The following is a 20,410-nucleotide window of genomic DNA, read 5'->3' as shown; positions in this document are numbered from 1 at the left end:
AGATACATTGTTTCTAGCCATCTACCATATCGGTGAATAATTTCATCTCCAGCCGCAGTCGGACAAGAAAGTGTCGCACCTGAGCCCCTCGGAGCCGACATGCAATAGAAACCACCCATATAAAATGAATGTCTTCCGGTTATTTATTGTCCTTGTGTCATCTTCGGTGAGGAGGGGCTTTGAGGAGCTGCTTTATACAACCTCAGCCTCCTGTTGAGAGATGGTGAAGCTTAATTGCTCGTGGACATTCCCAGCAGGAATTGTTGAAGGAGGATCGACCCTTCCTGTTATGTCAGTTTTACCGCGAATCCTGGAAAGCCAAACGCTTTAGCTGTTGACAGCATGACTGGTATTAGAGCCAAATCCTCTGGGTTCAAATGTAACAATTGACTTGAAAAAGTCACGCAAATGCTGTTCATTTTTACACTCTCGGAGTCAAATGATCACTGTGGGCTCTAAATGTGTACAGTTGGAATTAATCCACAGGATGAGAGGGTTTTCCTCTTCGTGTGGAAGACTCGCATCGGAGGTCATTCCCCACCTCTGAAAATGGGCCAGGAAGTGCGTATTCTCTGTGCCAGCTGCAGACGTTCACAGCAGACAGACAGACAGACAGACACTCCCTCGCCTGTCTGTGGGAGCCAACAAACCTGGCATGCAAACACCACTGCACTCAGCACACAAACATCATCTATAGTCTACACAGTAAACTCCTGAGTGTTTCATTTAATTTCAGTATTGTAAGCGTTAGCACTGTCAGATCTTTTTCTCTTTCTCCCTTTGTACTTACAAATTATACAATCCTTTTAAACTACAATGGATATCTCTGTCTATTTCCCTTAGTGTTTACTGTGCTTTTTCTGTCTCTCTGCCCATAAATGGAGATCTATGCAGACACAGTGCCGGTTCCGGGAAACCCTGATGTCAGACATCAGAATCCGAACCTTTCGTGCTGGTTCCAGAAAATCGCGTATCGGATCGGGTCGAGGCCGGGCACTGCGCTACCTGCTGCGGCGGGGAACGCGCGTGCCGAATTTGAAATAGGGAATGAATGCCCCCACCCTTTAACACGTGGAACACAGTATCTCTGTAGCCATTAAACGAAACGGGTATTTCTTACATTGATGCGCCTACATATTATCATGCAAACACCAGTTAAAGTTACTTTCCATCCCTCATATACTGTGTGCACAGTGCACACATCCCATAACCCACACACTGCACATCATTTCGGAGCTCATATCTTTGAACGGGTAAGGGCTAGTAGTTATTGATTGATTGAAGACTTTATTAGAAGTTTGCATAGGAAAAGGTACAGTTTCATGACGGTACAGTTCACTGGTACAAGGTCTACTAAAAGGAGATCCATGAAAAGACTAAGCTTATTTCCACAGGAAACCATTTAAGTATCTCATATAAAAATACCTGTTGTCATAAGAGCCGTTTTGACCATATGTTTGCCTGTGTCCTTTTATGCCCATATAGGAACATCAGAATACGTAACCATGGCATTTTTTGTTGACTCATGTGGCGTACGTGATCTCAGAGCCTTTTATGATGTGATGTCACAATGAGTCAGCGATTGCGTCGATTTCCTCCGGAACAGCCTGATGTCAACAATCAGCCCCGCATAAGGAGATTCCGAACGTTTCCCGCCGGTTAGGGAAAACCGTGCGTCGGGTCGGGTCGAAGCCCGGCACTGCACTCCGTGCCGCAGCGGGGAACGCGCGTGCCGAATCTGAAGCCGGTGGGAAGAACGTTTCTCAAGATACGCGGATTACAGACAGACAGACACACACGCAGAGACTTCTCGCATTTATAGATAGATACTGGATTCTGATTGGCTTAAAACAGTGGTAAATCAGTCAACAACCTTGAGTTGGCTCATGGACCCCGCCCACTGAAACAATTAATGATTTTAACTAAAGATCCTTGCAAGTTACAACTGTGTTTTCTTTCATTTATATGGTAAAAGTGGTAGAAAAGCAATTTACCATTTCGTAAATGGTAAATGGTAACTTCGCCTAGTGCCACAACCCTGAAACAGTGGTAAATCAGCCAACAACCCACTCGCTCTCATGGTAAATGGCTTACATAATGTTGGAAGAGAACATTAGTGTTTCCCTATAGGCATGCAGCCACACTAATAACACATGTCCTCATGGGGCCCAATCAAATTGTTTTTGTTACGCTAATAAAACATGGTAAACATGCACATGCTCATGAGCACTCACAGCCACACACACACACACACACACACACACACACACACACACACACACACACACACACACACACACACACACACACACACACGCGCGTGCGCGCGCGCACTCACACGCACACACAAACACACGCACTCACTCACTCTCTCTCACACACACACACACACACACACACACACACACACACACACACACACACACACACACACACACACACACACACACACACACACACACACACACACACACACACAGGGCCTCTTTGACATGCAGACTCGCGTTTACGTAATAAAGAGACGGTTGAAATTGTACCAGAAATGCCACACCCCTCTATATTTAGCAGCAGTGAAGCCTTAGTGCTGTACTTACATATGACTAAGTGTGAGTATTTGCCTTAATAAATTAGGTCTGTTGATGGTTGAGTGCTTAAGAACAGCACATCCTGTCCAATGTCTCCCTCAGCTTAATCGTACTTGTTAAAAACCGAAGAGGGCAAGATTCTCTTTTTTTGGCTTTTAAGCTCCGTGGATTCACCCCAAAGAAATTCATCATCATCATCATCATCATCATGCTACTAATGCATTCCAGGTTAGAGTCCTTAAAGAACCTCAAAGAAGTTCCCCCAGAAGCTATACTGTAGCTGCTTTTTGCTCAGCTCACACTCTGGGACAGCCCTCTAAATTCCAACGCCTAATTTGTGCTTCATCTTTAGACGCGTAGAATCTGACGACAAATGACAAATTAATGAATTATCAACATTTTACTAATGTTTTTTGTTAGCCTCACATGGCCAGACTAATATGTGTGGAACCTGCATTTCCAAGGTATGGGTAAAAAAAAAAGAAAAAAACGCCCCATATTTGCATCACATACTGGGTCCTGATTGATGCCCCACACCTTCGGGGGCTGGGAAATCAAATCACAACCGAACTTGGCTAGACCAAATCTGCAGAGGGCTTACTTGATTTTACCCTTCCTTTAATGTCTTAATGTATGGTTGCTGTGACCCAACATTTGTTTAATGTATAGGACGGACCAATATAGGAGGGAGACAGGTTGAAGTGAAGGAGACGATTACCGGCTGAGAAGTAGAGAGAGAGAGAGAGAGACACATAGACCAAGAAGACATGAGAGAAGAGAGAGACTGAACGATAAATAGATAGAAGAAAGAGTGACAGAGAAAAAGCAAGTCCTCCTGTGTTCTTTGGTTGGATTTACACCAGAGCGAAAACTATGTGTACTGGGTCTGTCAAACACAGTGAATAAATGTTTAGCTATACAGGGATGATGACTTAAGTCTAATGGGACACTGCCAGGGACGTGCTGGCCATCGGGACAACTCCCGAACGGAACGTCCGGTTCATTCCCGGCTGGTCTAGGTCGGCCATTAGGAAAAAATAAAATGTCGGCCTTCGTTCCATTTTTGCCAACAAAGTAAATCGTCACTGTCGGGCAGAAACCTCGTATCTCCAAGTTTCAAATGTGTACATTTTTTCGCAAAGCAAAGCCCTGCTTCATCATACAAGGCCGTCGCACAAAAGTAGTGAAAACAGCAGATCTACAAGCACACAACGCCTCGCACCGCGAGGCGTTGTGTGCTTGTAGATCGGCTGTTTTCACTAGTTTAATAATTTTTTTTAATTGATAAATACAAAACAAACGGTTTTGGACATACAAGGTTTCCACCCGACAACGACGAAATATAACTCATGTAATTGGCCCACTGGCTTGTCACTTGTCATGATCTGAAATGGCAAATCTTTGAGTAGCAGCAGCGCTATGGAGAGAGATCTCTCTCTATAGCGCGGAATGAGGGCCTCTCCAACTCTTTTTCCCGGGCTGAATCAGGGGCCCAGCACGTCCCTGGACACTGCACAGTATAAAGTCAGGTGTGTTTTGTGGCTTTTGCCTTGCGATTAGCTGTATTGCCATGTATTTTATACAAATATCATGAGTGTTTTGAATTGGGGAAGCTGAAACCCATTATGTTGAAAAGGAATTGGCGTAGCAACTTTTCCTGTGGATGTTCTTAATGTATATTCTGGGCGCAGGATAGGAAGCCGCCTGTTTATTCACTTCAGTCCAGCTGGATGCAACACACCTAAAAAGCAGCGAGGAGTTTCATCATTAGTGAAGTTTAAAGGAATTTCAGACAAACAAAGAATGATTAGATCTCCAGGATAATGTGTTGGACGTCGTTCAGCGTTTAAATATAGATGTACTGAGATTTGGAACAGTCACCAGCAAGTACGAGTTTAGTGCATTTGTGTTGCTTGCCAGGGTGCAAAGTACTCCTCTTCAAAGATAAATGCTGGGTGTGGACGGACACTCCACTGTCCTGTGGTGTTCTATTTTACAGGCCTTTTTTGTTGTTGAATGTTTAATAATAAGTCATTTTTATGGTAAGGCCTGGAGGGTTGGCCTGTAGACGAGTGATGTCATACTGTAGATCAGTGGTTAGCTCGAGGCCCGAAAAAGACTAGTGAAAAAATGGCACACACACATATACATATACATATATATATATATATATATATATATATATATATATATGTATATGTATATGTATATATATATGTATATGTATATGTGTGTGTGTAGGAGATAAAGATAATGGGATTTTTAGCCGAGGTGTGACCCATAAATATTGGTCCGTGACAGGCTGGCCAAATCAAGTCCAAGGGTCTAGGAGTAATGTTCTTCCCATTGTGGTACCCTGTTTTCCACATGAGTAGATGTTTGGCTTCAACATGACAATGAGCATTTTTGATTTTGACAGCAAATTTAGATTTATTTTTAGTCATAAAATTCCATTCACTTTTAGTCATATTTCAGTCATCTAAAATGTTTTAGTTTTGGTCTAGTTTTAGTCGATTAAACACCATTAGATTAAATAGACTAAATCTACAGTTGATTTTGTAGACTAAAATGTAAGTTAGCGGGCCTTGATGGCCTCATAATGCCTAATTTTACACTTTTCATGGTTTCATGCTGAAAATAGAAGATCTACAAGCATACAAGTTTGTAGATCTGTGATTTTCGCAACACCTGAGCGTAACCAAGCATAACATGACTTGTCTTTTAGTTGAAGTGGATATCTTCTCCACTAGTCCCTCCCTAACATTTTAGTCTTTATTTGTTGACAAAATTGTCAATATATTTAGTCTTATAGTTTATTCGTCATAGCTTAGTTTTGATGTAGTTTTCGTCAATGAAAAAAGGTAGTCGACGACTACATCCATCATAGTTTTAGTTGACGAAATCAACACTGCAATGCAGGGGAGGAAAGTACTGGCAAGCTAGCATTGGAGGAGGATGGAGATGACTGGAAATGCCGCTGGAGGCCTCAGACCATTATTCCTCTTCAAAGAGTATGACTTTCAACGTTCTGGCTGTTCTCTCTCTCTCTCTGTGTGTGTGACACAGTCTCTAGAGATAACCACATAAAGTAGGCCGAAAAAACAGGCGGAGAATGTGCGCGTGCGTGGCCGTGTGTGTGTGTGCATATTATCTGTCTCACTCAGACATTTGGCAAGAGAAGACGGTTCAGCTTAAGGCCGGACAGAACCCTCAGAACTGCTATGAACCATCAACTGAGATATGCTTGATACCTTTTGGCCTTCGCTGTCTCACACACGTGCACGCACGCACACACTATATTCTAGGCATAGGTTTATACAATGTTTTATATATTGCTATACAGAAATGTTTATATCAGCCTGTGTATCAGTGTAAATGTTTAGGAAAGTAAGACTTGAAAGTGCGACATGGACAGTTGCAATGTGTGTTTTTTCTCTTTTTTTTTTTTACCCGGGGTAGTTGCTCATGTTTTTACAAGTGCTTGAGTGCGCGCACACACACACGCACGGTCATCTGAGCGAATGTGCAATTCCTACTGGAGCTGAGGAGAGGAGGGGGAGGAGCGTAAACAATATTTAATATTCTGGCCCCCTGGTTTACCACTTCTAACGGCACTGAGTCGGCTCAGGTGACCTTGAGCCACATGAGACACCGCCGAGCGAGCGGCAGCGAGCGAGTCGCCGTGTCGAGCGTTCAATACTTGGCCAAAACGGCGAGAGAAGCACTTCCTCATTGGACGTGGGTGGCCTCTGCTCAGCTCTGGTATGAAAAACTTCTCCACGTCATCTTATCTAGGGGTTCAACAGTGCATGTTTGTGCATGCGTAATTGTTTCCACGGGTGACGGGTGATATATATATATATAGTGAGATAATTCATAATCAAGTGTTTAACTGACTTTGAAGTTTACAAGGATATCGAACCCTTCTGCAATCTCCACATATATACAATTAGGCTACATCAGATATTCAGCTGAAATAGTTATCCATCTTTCCAAGATCCAATTTAACGTGACTTCTCTCGAGACCTAACGATAACCATGCATGTTCATTTTCCTTTGAACGTTTGCCCATGCACTATGCAGGCTGTGTATACAGTGTGTGTGTGTGTGTGTGTGTGTGTGTGTGTGTGTGTGTGTGTGTGTGTGTGTGTGTGTGTGTGTGTGTGTGTGTGTGTGTGTGTGTGTGTGTGTGTGTGTGTGTGTGTGTGTGTGTGTGTGTGTGTTTATATACAAATACAATATGTGTCTTTGCCTGTGTATATTAATGCATAGTGTACATTGGTTCTGCGTACACTGTGTGCTTGTGTCTGTGTTTATGTTTGCACGCAGTCTGTATGTTTATGTCAGTATAAAGTAAGTATGTGGAAAACACACAGCATGATTATATTTGTTTATGTCCATGCATGGTGTCTGAGCAATGAGCATGTCCTTGAACAAGTGCGTTTGTGTGTGAATACCTAAGATGAGTATGTAATAATGTCACCGCCTGTGGTCTATAGGGTGTTGTACGACTAAACAGCCGTAATACACAGACACACCTAGACAAACCCAAAGCGGTTTGACTCTGAACTGACTGACAGTGCCATTCATTCTTAGTGTGGGGCGGCAGTGGCACAGGGGTATAGTGGCCGTCTTATTCCCATCCAAAGGGTTCCCAGTTTGATTCCGGGCTGCCTGAGAGTTGGAGTGGAAGAGTCCTTGAGCAAGACTCTGAACCCCTAGTTGCTCCCGATGAGCAGGTTGGTGCCTTGTATGGTTTCCTCCACCATCAGGGTATGAGTGTGTGAACGGGTCAATGTAATGCACAATCTATGTAAAGCGCCTTGGATAAAGGTGCTATATAAATGCACCATAAGAGTCCCCAAATCTAGTCCAATAAAGTAACAATTAAATAGCTAGAAAAGCTGCCTTTAAAACATAAAACAATTGGACATTTCGACACAAGGGTGTCACTAGAGGAAAGACCATGGAACACTAGTAGGTTTTTTCTTTCAATCTGCCTGCTAGATTATGAGATAGTGTGCGTGTGTGTGTACTGTTTGCAAAGTTGACATTGCTGTCCTTTTCTGTAACCCCAAAACCCACCAAAAAGTCCATTAAGTTCTATGGACTCTTTCCTGTAACCTTTTCTGTAACCCCAAGTTCAATTTCCCAGAATTGCACCTTTCTAGTTGTATTGAGCTAATTCTAGGACAATACGACCTTAAACGGTTCCATAAAAACCTGCATGTTGCGCATCCCTTTTTTGGTTGAAAATGCATCCATTCATACTGTAATTTGTGTTGATTGTCAGTTGTTGAAAGGGTCATGAGACAAAGTATAAATTAGCCTTTAGACTTGCGATAGACTTTGCTTGTCAACACGGCTGAATTAATGATGCTGGATTTTACTTTCTCATCATTGGAATCCACAGTAGACCACAAATAGAATTAATCTTATAATCATAGACCTTAACCACATATGCACATCCCTATTCTGGGGCAAACGTTCAGTTCTGCAAGCTCACAATACTGTACGTCGCAACGTGAGGTGTTGTGAGCTTGTAGATCGTCTATTTTCTCTGAAGATATTTAGTGTAGAGCGAAAGCAGGAGTTTAATGGTTTAATGGTTAATACTTTGCTCAGCACTTTGACAATATGTTGTCTTATCTTTGACCATATTTTGAAGTACTGAGCCTATCGGCCTCATTAGAATTCCTTTAAAGGCAAGTCCTGTGTTATAAATGAGTCACTGTGACACTACACCATGTTCTTTGATGGACCGTGGTCTGTTTCTTTTATTAGTTTTGACATTCAAGTTTGTAAACGTTGTTACACTCTGAGCAGACAATTCTTCCTCCCAATTCTTATGGGAGAAGAATTGGATTGTAATAGTAGTACATGCATGGATGGATTAAACTTTTAGGACCGGCAGATAATATGCCTCCAGCTTTCAAATCGTGAGTGATGTTATACAAAAGGCTTTAAAACAGTAATACATTTCCGATGCGCAAAAATCATTCAGACTAGGAGGAAAGAAAGAACGTTATGACAAAGAGAAATAGAAACATAAAGAGAATGACGCCATAGCACTCACATTCTGTCCTTCAGGTTATTTTAAAGTCAGACGGGCAACATCATGGAGTTGTCATGTTGCCTCGTCTGACTTTATAATATACAAGGACGCACAGAACGTGAGTGAGTGCTGGCATCATTCTCATTCTCTGCACCAACACTGTCATATATTGTGACACGGTTTTTTTCTTCCTTTTTTTTCATTTGGCAAACACAGGACCCACTCATTTTGTCTGTAATAATATTTGATGTGTAAATACGTGTCAATGCTGGAGGATTGACATCCTAGCCAACATTCAACAGGTTCTCACCCCCAAGGTGTCAGACACCTGACGCCCTGTCAAGTACCCTACTGCGTCGGGTGGGGGGGGGGGGCGCTTTGGGTATGCCTACTGTTTCAAGTGGGGGACGCTTTGGGTAAGCCCAGTGGTCTAAGAAGAAGGATAAAAAGTCATTCCCGAAGTGGGATTCGAAACCGCTATGTACTGTAAGGTTTACCAGCCACCCGACGTTACCTATCACGCCACTATCCACGACGGCGGCGGCACTGCACGGAGGCGCCGACACGTTAGTTTTACTGAGGTTAAGGTTACACACACACACACAGTCACACACAGTCACACACACACACACACACACACACACACACACACACACACACACACACACACACACACACACACACACACACACACACACACACACACACACACAGAGAAGAACAAGGAGTTACATGGCAGGGGTCTGTGTGCGTGTTTGCTCGCGCACGCGCGCGTGTGTTGAGGTTGTATATCATTGTATTTCCTCAGCAGATTCTAGCTGCTGTGACTATAGCACCTGTCACTGTTTGTCAAGGTCTTGCCTTGTACAAAGACCACACACACACGCACGTTGCACGCACGCACGCACACAGACAAACAAACATACATAAAGTATACAACACATTAGATTAGAGTACAAACACTTCAACTTGAACCAAAGCTTACACAAGGCAAACGGCACACTTGCCTTGTCTCAAAAGCCATCATTGGCGTCATGGAGCGGCTGGAATGGGACACCGAGACAGAAGACACACACACACACAGCGATGATGTACTCAGCATTCTTTCTCGGCACAGTAAGAATGTCACCGTGTCTATTTCTGACTGCCTTGCAACTGACTCAAAACCAGAGAAATGCCAGAGCCTTTTAGTTTGTCCTTGAGAAAACATTTTATTCACAATCATATCCTCACAAAAAAAAATGTAGCGACATTTCTATTACTGCAAGTAGAGGTAGACGAATGGAGTTCTGCCAGGCCGAGCATCTCATTGTGTCCTTCTGGTCACTTCACTTTCAGAGAATGAGAGTATTTGCAAATAACACTTGGCATTAGGGCTGTCACAATTAGTACATAATCGTCTAATCGTCTCATTATTTGACATAATCGTGATTATTTTTCATAATCGTCATAATCGTTTCCATGTTGAAAAATCTTCATGTATTTTTTTAAAAGTAAAAAATAGTGGAAATAGCAGATCTACAAGCTCACAACGCATCGCATCGCGACGCGTTGTGAGCTTGTAGATCGGCTATTTCCACTATCAATGTTCCTTTTTAAGTATAAAGTTGTCAAATATGTCAGTAATTTCTTTGTATATTTAGGTTATGTGTCATATCTACCATGTGCAACTTTAAGCCTAAAAGCCAAACAGAAATGTAATTGTCAATGACAAAAACACAATTAAATCGTTAATCGCAATTATTTGAGTTACAATTAATCGTCAAGTAAAATGTCATAATCGTGACCGCCCTACTTGGCATTTGTTTTAACCCATTTAGACCCGAGGACCCGATTCTATAAATGTCTTCTAAATCCATTTTCTAAAACAGTTCTTCTGAAAAACCTATGTTTCTATATTAGTGGTTCTCAAACTTTTTTTTTAAATCAAGGACCCCCAGAATTATATGTAGGCTATTTGGCCGCGGATCCCCATCCCAAAATATTTTGTTCCAGGGACCCCCCAGAAGCAAAGATTTGAGTGAAAAATATTTGCTTTAAGAAATATATATTCAAAGATTTGCACAGATTTTCATGATTTCGTGATGGCTAAAATGTGAAGTGGATACAGGTAGAACAATAAAAGTCTGCACACCGATTTATGCTCCCAAACATTACGTTTACTTGTGGTAACGTTTCGAGCCTAACGGTCTGATGAAGAGCCGTCAGGCTCGAAACGCTACCACCAGTAAAAACGTAATGTTTGGGAGCATAAATCGGTGTGCAGACTTTTATTGTTCTACCTGTATGCACTGCTTTAGTCTAGCACCCAGCCAACTGTGGCTTTAGATGTGCGTGCCTTTTGGCTGCTTTGCGGTCACCTTGCTTATCTAAAATGTGGAGTGGCACAGACGTTTTCCAGCTTCTAAGCTTGATATGCCAGATGGATGGGGTCTATCTATAGGCCTACCCCCATCTACTGAACCTCACCCCTCTGATACACGTTAAAACGTTCAAATGGAATGCGTAACCAACAGAGGCTAAGTGTTATTTGCAAATACCGCTTTGACCCAGTTCTTTAACATACCGTGGGCTGTCGGGTGGAAACCTTGTACTGTATTGTATGTCCAAAACCATTACTTTTCAGAAAATAAAAAAGCCTGCGTTTCCAGTGGATCCAATGGAGTTAAGAGATTATTATTATTGGTATTAGTATTATTATTTTGATTGGTAATATATTGGTAAAACCCATATACAAATATAAATAGATATGTGTTTTCTCCGCGACAGCGCTGATAAATTATTACATATTTAACGCAAGGCTATATTCACATTTTTGTAGCCAACACCACACATGTAGAAAGTCTGTATAACCCAATTATGTTTTCAAATTTGCCCAACATAGGGACATGTGTGTTCATATGCTTGAAGTGCTGTAGCTGTAATAACGCATTACTTTGAAACATTTGTGATCAACATCATTGTCTTTTATAGTAACTTATTGTGGACAATAGTTGCCAACACTGTTCAATAAACACACACACACAACTGCAGGGCTTAAGTTAAAGTAGATGAGCAATAGAGAGTGTGTGTGGTGGCGGTGGTGAGCCAAAAACAGGAAGAAGAATATAAAGTGAAAGTACACCTATAGCACGTTAAAGCAACATCTGTAGACACACAAACTTAAATAGGACAGAGAGAGATACAGGGGGGAAACTGTTGGGTGTTTAGCAGGGTTATGAGTGAGTGTAAAATGAAACCGAAGATATTTAGAGTTGTAAACTGTACTCCCTTTCATACTCTTCGTCATAGCAAAACCTCCTACAGCATGTGCACGCATGCTCTTCTATAGAACGTGTAATCAATACAAAGCATTGCAACAGTTAGTGGCGAGGAGACACGGCCGACGCACTGGTGTTTTACATTGATCATAATCTCTCGTCACAGCTTTCCATTGTAATGCTTGTGGGAAATACTGTGTGAAATACCTTTTCGCTCAGAAACTCCTTTAATTACTTCACTAAAACATTATATTTTCCCTACACACGATACCTGTACTGTATTGTACAGTACATGTTCACAAGATACTCACACACACACACGCCTTTCAAAAGAAGGGTGCTGGCTTCTTTTGGAGATACACCCACCAAAGTATTCTAAACCGGATTCAAGGTACAATGACTATTGTTGCTACTTGCTAGGCTTGCTTGCTTAGGGTTTCTAAAACTGATAAAACCACCAAATACAGTATAAACCATTGTTGATGGGATTGGGGTAACAACAGCCAATATATTGTGCCCTGCCACAATGGAAATAAGCTCTTGGGCTTTATTGTGTATTACATACTCAAACATCTTTAAAGTTTTATTATTTCCCAAATAAAATCTCTCTCTCCCTCTCTCTGCCCATGTTGCAAGCAAAACACCAAATCTTCTGCAATGCATGTGTTTGAACTTCAGAGTATACATAGTTTTGTATCCTTTATTGACCAGGGAAGGTTTGTTGACCTCTTCTTCAGCGACGGCCTGCTACAGCACACATTACAGTTCCATTTTGAGATTGTTCTTAAACATTGCTCTTGTTAGAACAACCCCTTCTTGTTAGAACAACCCCTTCCAGGGGTTGTGGGTGTGTGCATTGAAGCATTGTCTGTCATGATGTTGCTGTGCTACTCTGCAACAAACCAGATGTAATTAATTCCATAACGACATCACACACCATTACACTCTCCAGTTGTGGTACTCTCTACAGGTATTTCAGTAACAGCGCTAAGTGATAAGCGGTCCATTAACGCACCCTCCCAGGCTTGTTATCTCGTGCGTGACATAATCCCAACATTCTCTCTCTCTCTGGTCAAACAACGGAGGACAGGTTTTCCTCACAGCTCCCACTGGTGGTGCTGTTGGTCTTCTGGTGGGTCAGAGAACCAGGGGCTAAATCCAGTGAGCTGTCTGTGGTACGTCTTCCCAAGTTGTCCTCCCACATAGACCCCTGGGCAATGTCCGACCAGTGAGGCGGTCCCTTTAGACCATTTGCCTCCGCATTCCCGTTTGTCCTACACGTGGCAGGCTTGGCGTAAGGGTCCCTCCGCCGCTTGCCCCTCATACACAGCACCTCCTGGAAGGCGTGCCTGAAGTCGGCGCTGCGGCAATAGATCAGCGGGTTGAAGGCCGAGTTGGAGTAGCCCACCCAGTTAAGCAGCCTGAAAGGCAGGTCGTCCTTCAGCTCCACGAAACACACCAGGATGTTGAGGATGAAGAAGGGCAGCCAGCACAGGGTGAAGGTGCCCATGATGATGCCCAGGGTCTTCAGAGCCTTGTGCTCCTTCATGGAAAACTTATGGCGCTTGCCGATTCCTGGCTTGCCCTCCCCTTTCCCTCTGTTGTTCCGTTTGTTGTCTCTACTCTCTACTCGGTCGGCAGAGAGAGCTTCTTGTCGCAAGTGACTGAAGAGTCCCTCTTGGCCCCGGATCTTCTCCAGCTGTTTCTGGGCCTCCTGGAACACGCGAGCGTACATGAAGATCATAACGGCCAGCGGCAGGTAGAAGGAGACGATGGAGGAGGACACGGCGAAGGCCGTGTTGGTGTTGAAGTCGCAGCAGTGCTGGTCCGCCAGGCAGCGCCGGGCCTCCTGGTCGTTGGACACCCACCACTTCATGTGGATGGGCAGGAAGGAGATGAGGGCGGCCACCAGCCACACGCCCAGCACCACGCAGGACGCCCGACGCCTGGGGAAATACAAGAGGAAATGAGAAATTGTGCAAGAGGAAATGAGAAATAATACAAGAGGAAATGAGAAATTGTGCAACATTTTCTTTACAGGAATTGAAATGGTCAAAATACAAAGAAAATACAAAAGAAAATAGAGGTTGACACTAAGATCTCAGAGCCACCCGTCAGGCAAGGTGATGCCTGTTAAATAAATTATTAATAAAGTTAAATATATATGGATATGGATAAATCCATAATCAAAATAAGACAGACGAGCCAAAGGACTATCAATACATTGCTGTATTTGAAGGAAGACAAACAGTGAGCTACCACCCTAGTGGCAGCTTTGCTAATTATAAAGAAGTACAGTTATGATATGTAAGATCGTGGGACTTATTGATTCGTTCCCAGATCATAACAAGACAGACAGTGACACATAGTGTTGGTTACTTTCCACTAGTGACATACAGTATAAACCAAAACATGATTTCGTAGTCAGGGCAACCAAAGTTACTATGACCTGTAATCATAAGCCTGAACTCACAGTACCACCAAAAACATGGTCTCCTATACTGTAAGTTCAGTTCATAAAATATAACTTATATGGTCATATGAGCCTCATACACAAATCATACAATTATGTATCATAATTCATATATATCAATGCCCACTTGCCCGAAAAGTACATTTTCCAATATAAAATGATAGGTAAAATTTGTGGTTGTAGAACAAATTAACGTTAAATCCTGCTGGGTAGTGACAACGACTTGGAAAAACCTTTGAAAAACAAGAATGAGTGCAACAGCTAGTTGTAAAAAGGTAGCATTTTTCGTCATAAATAGCCTATAATATTTAATGAAGACGGAATGCACTTGCCTGTCGGACAACCTGAAAGCAAACCCCATTTGCCCGAGTGTTTTATTTCCTTGCAAAGGGCAGTCTGTTAGTGTTAGTGCCAACCCCTGCACTGATAACCACAGGCTAAAATGAATGTACTCTTGTCAAACTACCTCATACATCTTTTGGCTCTCTATGTCATCTTTTTGATTGTGAACCTGCAAAGCATTTGGACTGCACAGCATATGCCATGAGTGCAGCATAAGTGTTAAACTGTCTCCTACTTGGTGAGCAGCATAGGGTAGCGCAGCGGCGCGGTGATGGCCAGGTATCGGTCCAGGGCGATCATGCACAGCGTCTCGATGCTGGCCGTGACGCACAGCACGTCGGTGGCGGTCCACATCTCACACAGCAGGTTGCCAAACTGCCAGGTGCGCAGCAGGATGTAGGAGGCCCCGAAGGGCACCACCACCATGCCCATGATGAGGTCAGCAGCCGCCAGGGACGTTACGAAGATGTTGGTGACGGTCTGGAGGCGCTGGAAGCGCAGGATGGCCGTGATCACCAGGACGTTACCTACAATAGAGAGTAGAGAGACAGTAGCAAAGTAAAGCTCTGTTAGACCCATTGAAGGACAACTTCGTTTTTTTTACAACAAGGGTTCATATTTTAGATTGGAGAAAAGAAAAGATGTGTGTTAAAATGTTTTAATTTATTGCTTTCTATCGTTTTAGCGATTATAGCGACATAATTGCCACAGAATGACCAAGGTGGATGGGGGCACCAGGTAGGCATACTCTGGGATTCTTTGGGCTGAAAAAAACGTAAACGCCCCCATTGTACAGATTATTTTTAATGCCCAGAATGTTAATGCCCTTTTGACAAAGAAAGAGGCTGCACAGCTCTTCTAGCCTAACCTCGCCTACCAGGCTTTCAGAGAGAAAGCCTGGTGTTCGTTCACAACAGGCCGTTTGGTTTCCGCCTAAAGCGCGGAAACCACCAGAAGAAGCGGCGTCGCTTTGATTTGGTTCCCACCGTTTGTTTCCCCAATCCCTATTAAAATGCTCGAGGAGCCTAGTGTGGTCTTGCCGGTCGCTAAAAGTTGGAATAAAACATGCATATACCAAACAAATTTTTCAAAAGCAAAACTACTCCGCATCCAGGAGTTTATTAGGTAGGCCCTAAAAGTATGTCCTTGAGCGCAGGGGAATTATTTTGGGTAGTTCCGGCCAAATTGTAGTCCTTTGAGTACTACAACATGACGTTTTGTGGTGAAGTGATCCCAGACTACTTCTAGCCTGGTTAATAAACCAGACCGCACAACACCACCCCCTGGCACCGCCAGGCTACAGCTCTTCAGCCACAATGCAAATAATGTATTTAAACAACCAACGACTGTAACAGTCTGCCTCAGGGTTTAACAGAAACTGAAGACACACATCACTCACAGGGACTGGGACAAAGGTGAACTCATCTCATAGGAGTGTCCTCAATCTACCCATCAACATGGGTGGGGTGGACAATTACACTCCACTGGCATGGGACCAGCATACTGCCTTAGTATGCCAAAGTGACCTGTACATGTTTTTTCATTAATTAATTATTCAGTTATTACTCAGACAGTTTCTGAGCCTGTCAGCCCAAATATGTCTGTCCATTCACTTGTCATTTGTCATCATTACTGTATATGGTTCGCCAGTGCCTTCTGGTGTAAATAAAAATAACTTTTAATATCTTTAAGGCTCCAACTTTTTTTTTCGGACCCCCTGTTGTAGACCCTTGTAGTAGAGGAGCACTTACCAAAGACTATGGCCATCACCAGAACGGCCATCAGAGCACCCAGCAACACCAGATGTGCGTCGCCGTTCTCCGACGAGCCGTCGGGAGACGAGAGCACAGAGGAGTTATTCACGCCTTCCATCTGGAGCTGCAAAACATGACATCATTTTACTGCTCAGGTCAGATCCCCATATAGTGGATGTTTAAAAGACTTGAAATAACACTTTGTTTAGCTGAACTCGAATGCAGTGTTTCCAATTTCATTACCGGTGGAGCCGTGCCACATTGGCCCGTTGTGATAGAATGTTTTCTAAACACACCATAAAACCTTTCTGATGCCTGCAGTTATTAAATTCCAGCTGCGTACAGTCAAATCCTCAGTGTTTAAACTAACATCCAAAACCAAATCAGTCTTTCTTTGTGCCAGGGGTTTTCTGAGTCTAGAGTTAAGCTAGTATTGTCATTTCTATCACACAGTAGACAGTACTACGTGATAATTACAAAAGATCAAAGCGGTGAAGTCCACAAAGCCTAATAACTGGCTATATGAAAATGTTGGTCTGAAACAACATGCTTCGGTTTGCCAGGGAAGAAAGAGAGGCCTTTTTCTTTTGATTTTATAGGCTGGTAATAAATCATACAGTAGGTTGCCTCCACCCTGATTCACTATGTTTGGCGGATTTGTTTTTCTCTCTTCGCTTATCAGTCTGGCCAGCGTCCTATTTGACTCGCATTTCAATTATGTAGGCCAAAAAATCCAATCCACTGAACGTAGATAAGCAGGCTGGATCCCAGGCTAATACATACATAGTAGGTGTCATTTGAAAATATGTGTTTGTTATTTATAGAAGTACGATGGTCTCCTTTGTTTTTACCACTTTGTCACTTGGGAGAATAAATATATTAAACTCTGCTAAGCGTGAATGTGTGCATGTCTTTCTATCCTTTGTATCATGCTAAGATGTTGCTTTATCACCTGAGCCAGGGGTGTGACCGGGTGCTGCTTTTTCCTTTTTTTGTATAAGCTACTCATCACAAATTGCAGTTACGTTTAAATGACAAAGGAGAACATATAGAACAAACCATATCAAATATACACGATGCACTCAAACAATACCTCAGTCTCGTGTATATAATGTATCAAGTTAGAAAAACATGAAACCGTTGCATTGTATATAGGGTTTATAGCAGAGGCTAATTTGCAACCCCAGTCGTTTATTATGTTTATTTGACAGAGACAGTATCACGTAGCGTCTCCCCCATGCTGTTCGGGCGTCATGGCCATCTAAGCTGCACACTGCACACTTGCGTGTAGTGATGACCTTAGATGACCATTCTGCACTCAGCATCTTGGCCATTTATGCTGCACAACACGTCCCATGCCACGCATGCGATGCGCCCACAAACTACCATACTTCAAAAGCTAAAATGTTGTTTGTGCCCTTGGTCATCTAAGCCTCACACTGCACGCTTGCATGTAGTGCTGACCTTAGATGACCATTAGCACTCTGCATCCTTGGCCGAGTATGCCGCACGTGACACGTCCCATGCTACGCATGTGATGCGCCCATGGGTTTATAAAAAACAACCTTAAACTTGTTTTGTCTGATGCTTGGTCTCTCCGATTGAACTGAATGTTAAGTCTCCAGGTTTTCTTCAGAATGTATATGACACTGTTTAACTATGACACTATGGCACATTAGGAGTCCAAATTGTAGTTTCTCAAATGTTTTATTTGCAAGGACCCCCTTAACTCTGATTGTGTACAAATGGAACCAATCCATTTGTACACCTGTTATGGTCATTCAGGCCTAGCTCTTGCTTCAGTTCTGTTTCATTATTGTCCACTCATTTGTATGTCTGTGGTAAAAGTTTACTTTTAAAAAGAAATTCCACCACAAGCCAGCATGCATGCGATGACCCCTGAATGGGAGCATTTTAGATTGGAACGGCGACAGCAGGGCTCTTGCCTGTTCAGCAGCCTGATGATGATGGCCTGCTGGCTGTGGAAACTCTCCCTTAGCCTGCTGACCCTTACGCCATTTGATACCGCCGTATCACCTGCCTCAATAAAGGTAGCCCAGCGTGAGATTGGTGGCTGGGGTGGTTAGTGACTTTGATGACACATCAGTCCTCCTGGCTATGTTTAATTTAGTCTGGTCTCTGTAAAAGAGATGTAACCCATGGATTAAGGTTCTCAGTCGCCAAAATCTTTATTATTTTTTCTCCCTGGCTTTTAATACTGCTTGACCATGTATGCATAGCCTTGCCATCAGTGGTGGAAAAAGTACTCACATTTTGTACTTAAGTAAAAGTATCAATACTGCCCTGTAGATGTACTCCGTTACAAGTGAATGTCCAGAATTCAAAATGTATTTGAGTAAAAGTATGAAAGTATTTGCATGAAAACATACTTAAAGTACCAAAAGTATACTAAATGTTTGAAAATAGCCGATCTACAAGCTCACAACACGTCGCATCATAGCCAAGGTATAAAATAGGGCTAAAGTGGGTGAATGTGTGTTTTATAATATTATAATTTACACCTGCAAAGTAACTAGTAACTAAAGTTTTCAAATATATGTAGTGGAGTAAATGTATTTGGACTCCATAGAAGCCAGAATGTGTTCTATGAAAGCATGGTGCGCAGCGAAAATAGCCTATTAGCCTATCTACCGGTACAAGCTCTCAATGCGTCAATGAGCTTGTAGATCAGGCTGTGTTCAATATTGTTATTTTAAGATTAGAACATTTTAAGTGGTCAAACTAGCAATATATTTACAATCATTTTCCATAAACACAATGCTAATCTCTTTCTCTTTTATTTATAGATAATCTCATGAACTAAAGTGAAAAGTCTCCATGTGATTCACACAAGACACAGATGTTTTTATTTTATTTTATTATAATTATTTTATTCACAGCATCTTTTGTGCTTTCAGTCCATAAAGGGTGCTGGTGTAGGCTACTCTATGGTGGTGACGTAACACTACACTACTATTTACTGTTAAATTATGCAAAAGTTGAACTGTTAATTTGTATGTAGCCTATTGTGATGCTGTCACTTACATACATGGAATCCCTTACTCAAGCAGGGCTTGGAAGTTGTGGTTCTCCCTCAAACAGCAGACCATAGCAGTCACTTTCATGTTTGTATTTGTCATCTTGTAATCTTAGAAATGTCCATAACACATCTGCCAATAGTCAAGTGTTAGTGCCTATAATTTGCGACCGTCAGGTCGCAGTTACTATCAAAACCTCCACCGGCTGTCAGTTGTCTGTCAGTCAGTCTGTCACACATCACACTTTTGCCCTACTCATATCTCCGCCACCGTTGCCCCCATCCATGCCAAACTTTGCACATACACTCCTTGGTTGGCACCCCTCATTTCTCACATGGCTCTCTTCTAGCGCCACCATGAGCCCGATTCTTGCAAAACACATTTTTGGACACTGCTCCTACAGATTTTGCCCTCAAATCATGTGGTACACAGTATTTCTAGAGTCATGTCATCAACATGGATCTGTCCCATTCCCCATATTCCCTCCTGATTGGCTACCATTGCCATCTAAAGTTTGTGTATGCGACCTGACGGTCACTTATCTCCCGGTTAGGGAGTCTTAATGGTAATACTACTACTACAACTAATAATAATAATAATAATAAACCAGAAAAGCCTGTTCAAGTGAAAAGTCCTACAGTGTAGGGGGCCTAATTTAACTCCAAAGACATGAAAATGTATCAACTTCCCTGTCTCTAGCCTTTTCTTTTTTTCAGATTCTCTAGCTGTATATTCCGTTGAAATCCAATGATATAAATAATGCAGAGAGTTTCATGTTTCTTGATTCGGTCACTGCTCAGCCTACTGGATAACAGCAACAATTAATTATCTGTAAGTACTTAATGACTGTCTCTATCACAATGTTGGTCCAACCTGCCAGGAGGAAGGGTCTGTTGGCCCCTT

The 20,410-nt window shown here is 42.6% G+C and overlaps 2 protein-coding genes across 2 annotated transcripts in view; one reads left to right on the top strand and one right to left on the bottom strand.

The window, feature by feature from the left end:
• hspa4a (heat shock protein 4a) overlaps positions 1-20,410 on the top strand; it is a 460,486-nt gene that overhangs the window by 112,206 nt on the left and 327,870 nt on the right. The window lies entirely within an intron of this gene.
• LOC308304072 (beta-2 adrenergic receptor-like) overlaps positions 12,973-20,410 on the bottom strand; it is a gene marked incomplete at both ends in the record, with an annotated part of 35,393 nt that continues 27,955 nt past the window's right edge. The window contains 3 exons of the mRNA XM_080748631.1: positions 12,973-13,846; positions 14,951-15,242; positions 16,467-16,593. Coding sequence (XP_080604757.1) covers positions 12,973-13,846; positions 14,951-15,242; positions 16,467-16,593 — 1,293 coding nt within the window. The remainder of the gene's footprint in view (positions 13,847-14,950; positions 15,243-16,466; positions 16,594-20,410) is intronic.

Source organism: Nannobrachium achirus (assembly GCF_963921795.1).
Source record: "Nannobrachium achirus genome assembly, chromosome: 19".
NCBI classification, from domain to species: domain Eukaryota; kingdom Metazoa; phylum Chordata; class Actinopteri; order Myctophiformes; family Myctophidae; genus Nannobrachium; species Nannobrachium achirus.
The sequence above is the reverse complement of the archived record's forward strand: the minus strand, read 5'-3'. Positions and strand labels throughout refer to the sequence as shown.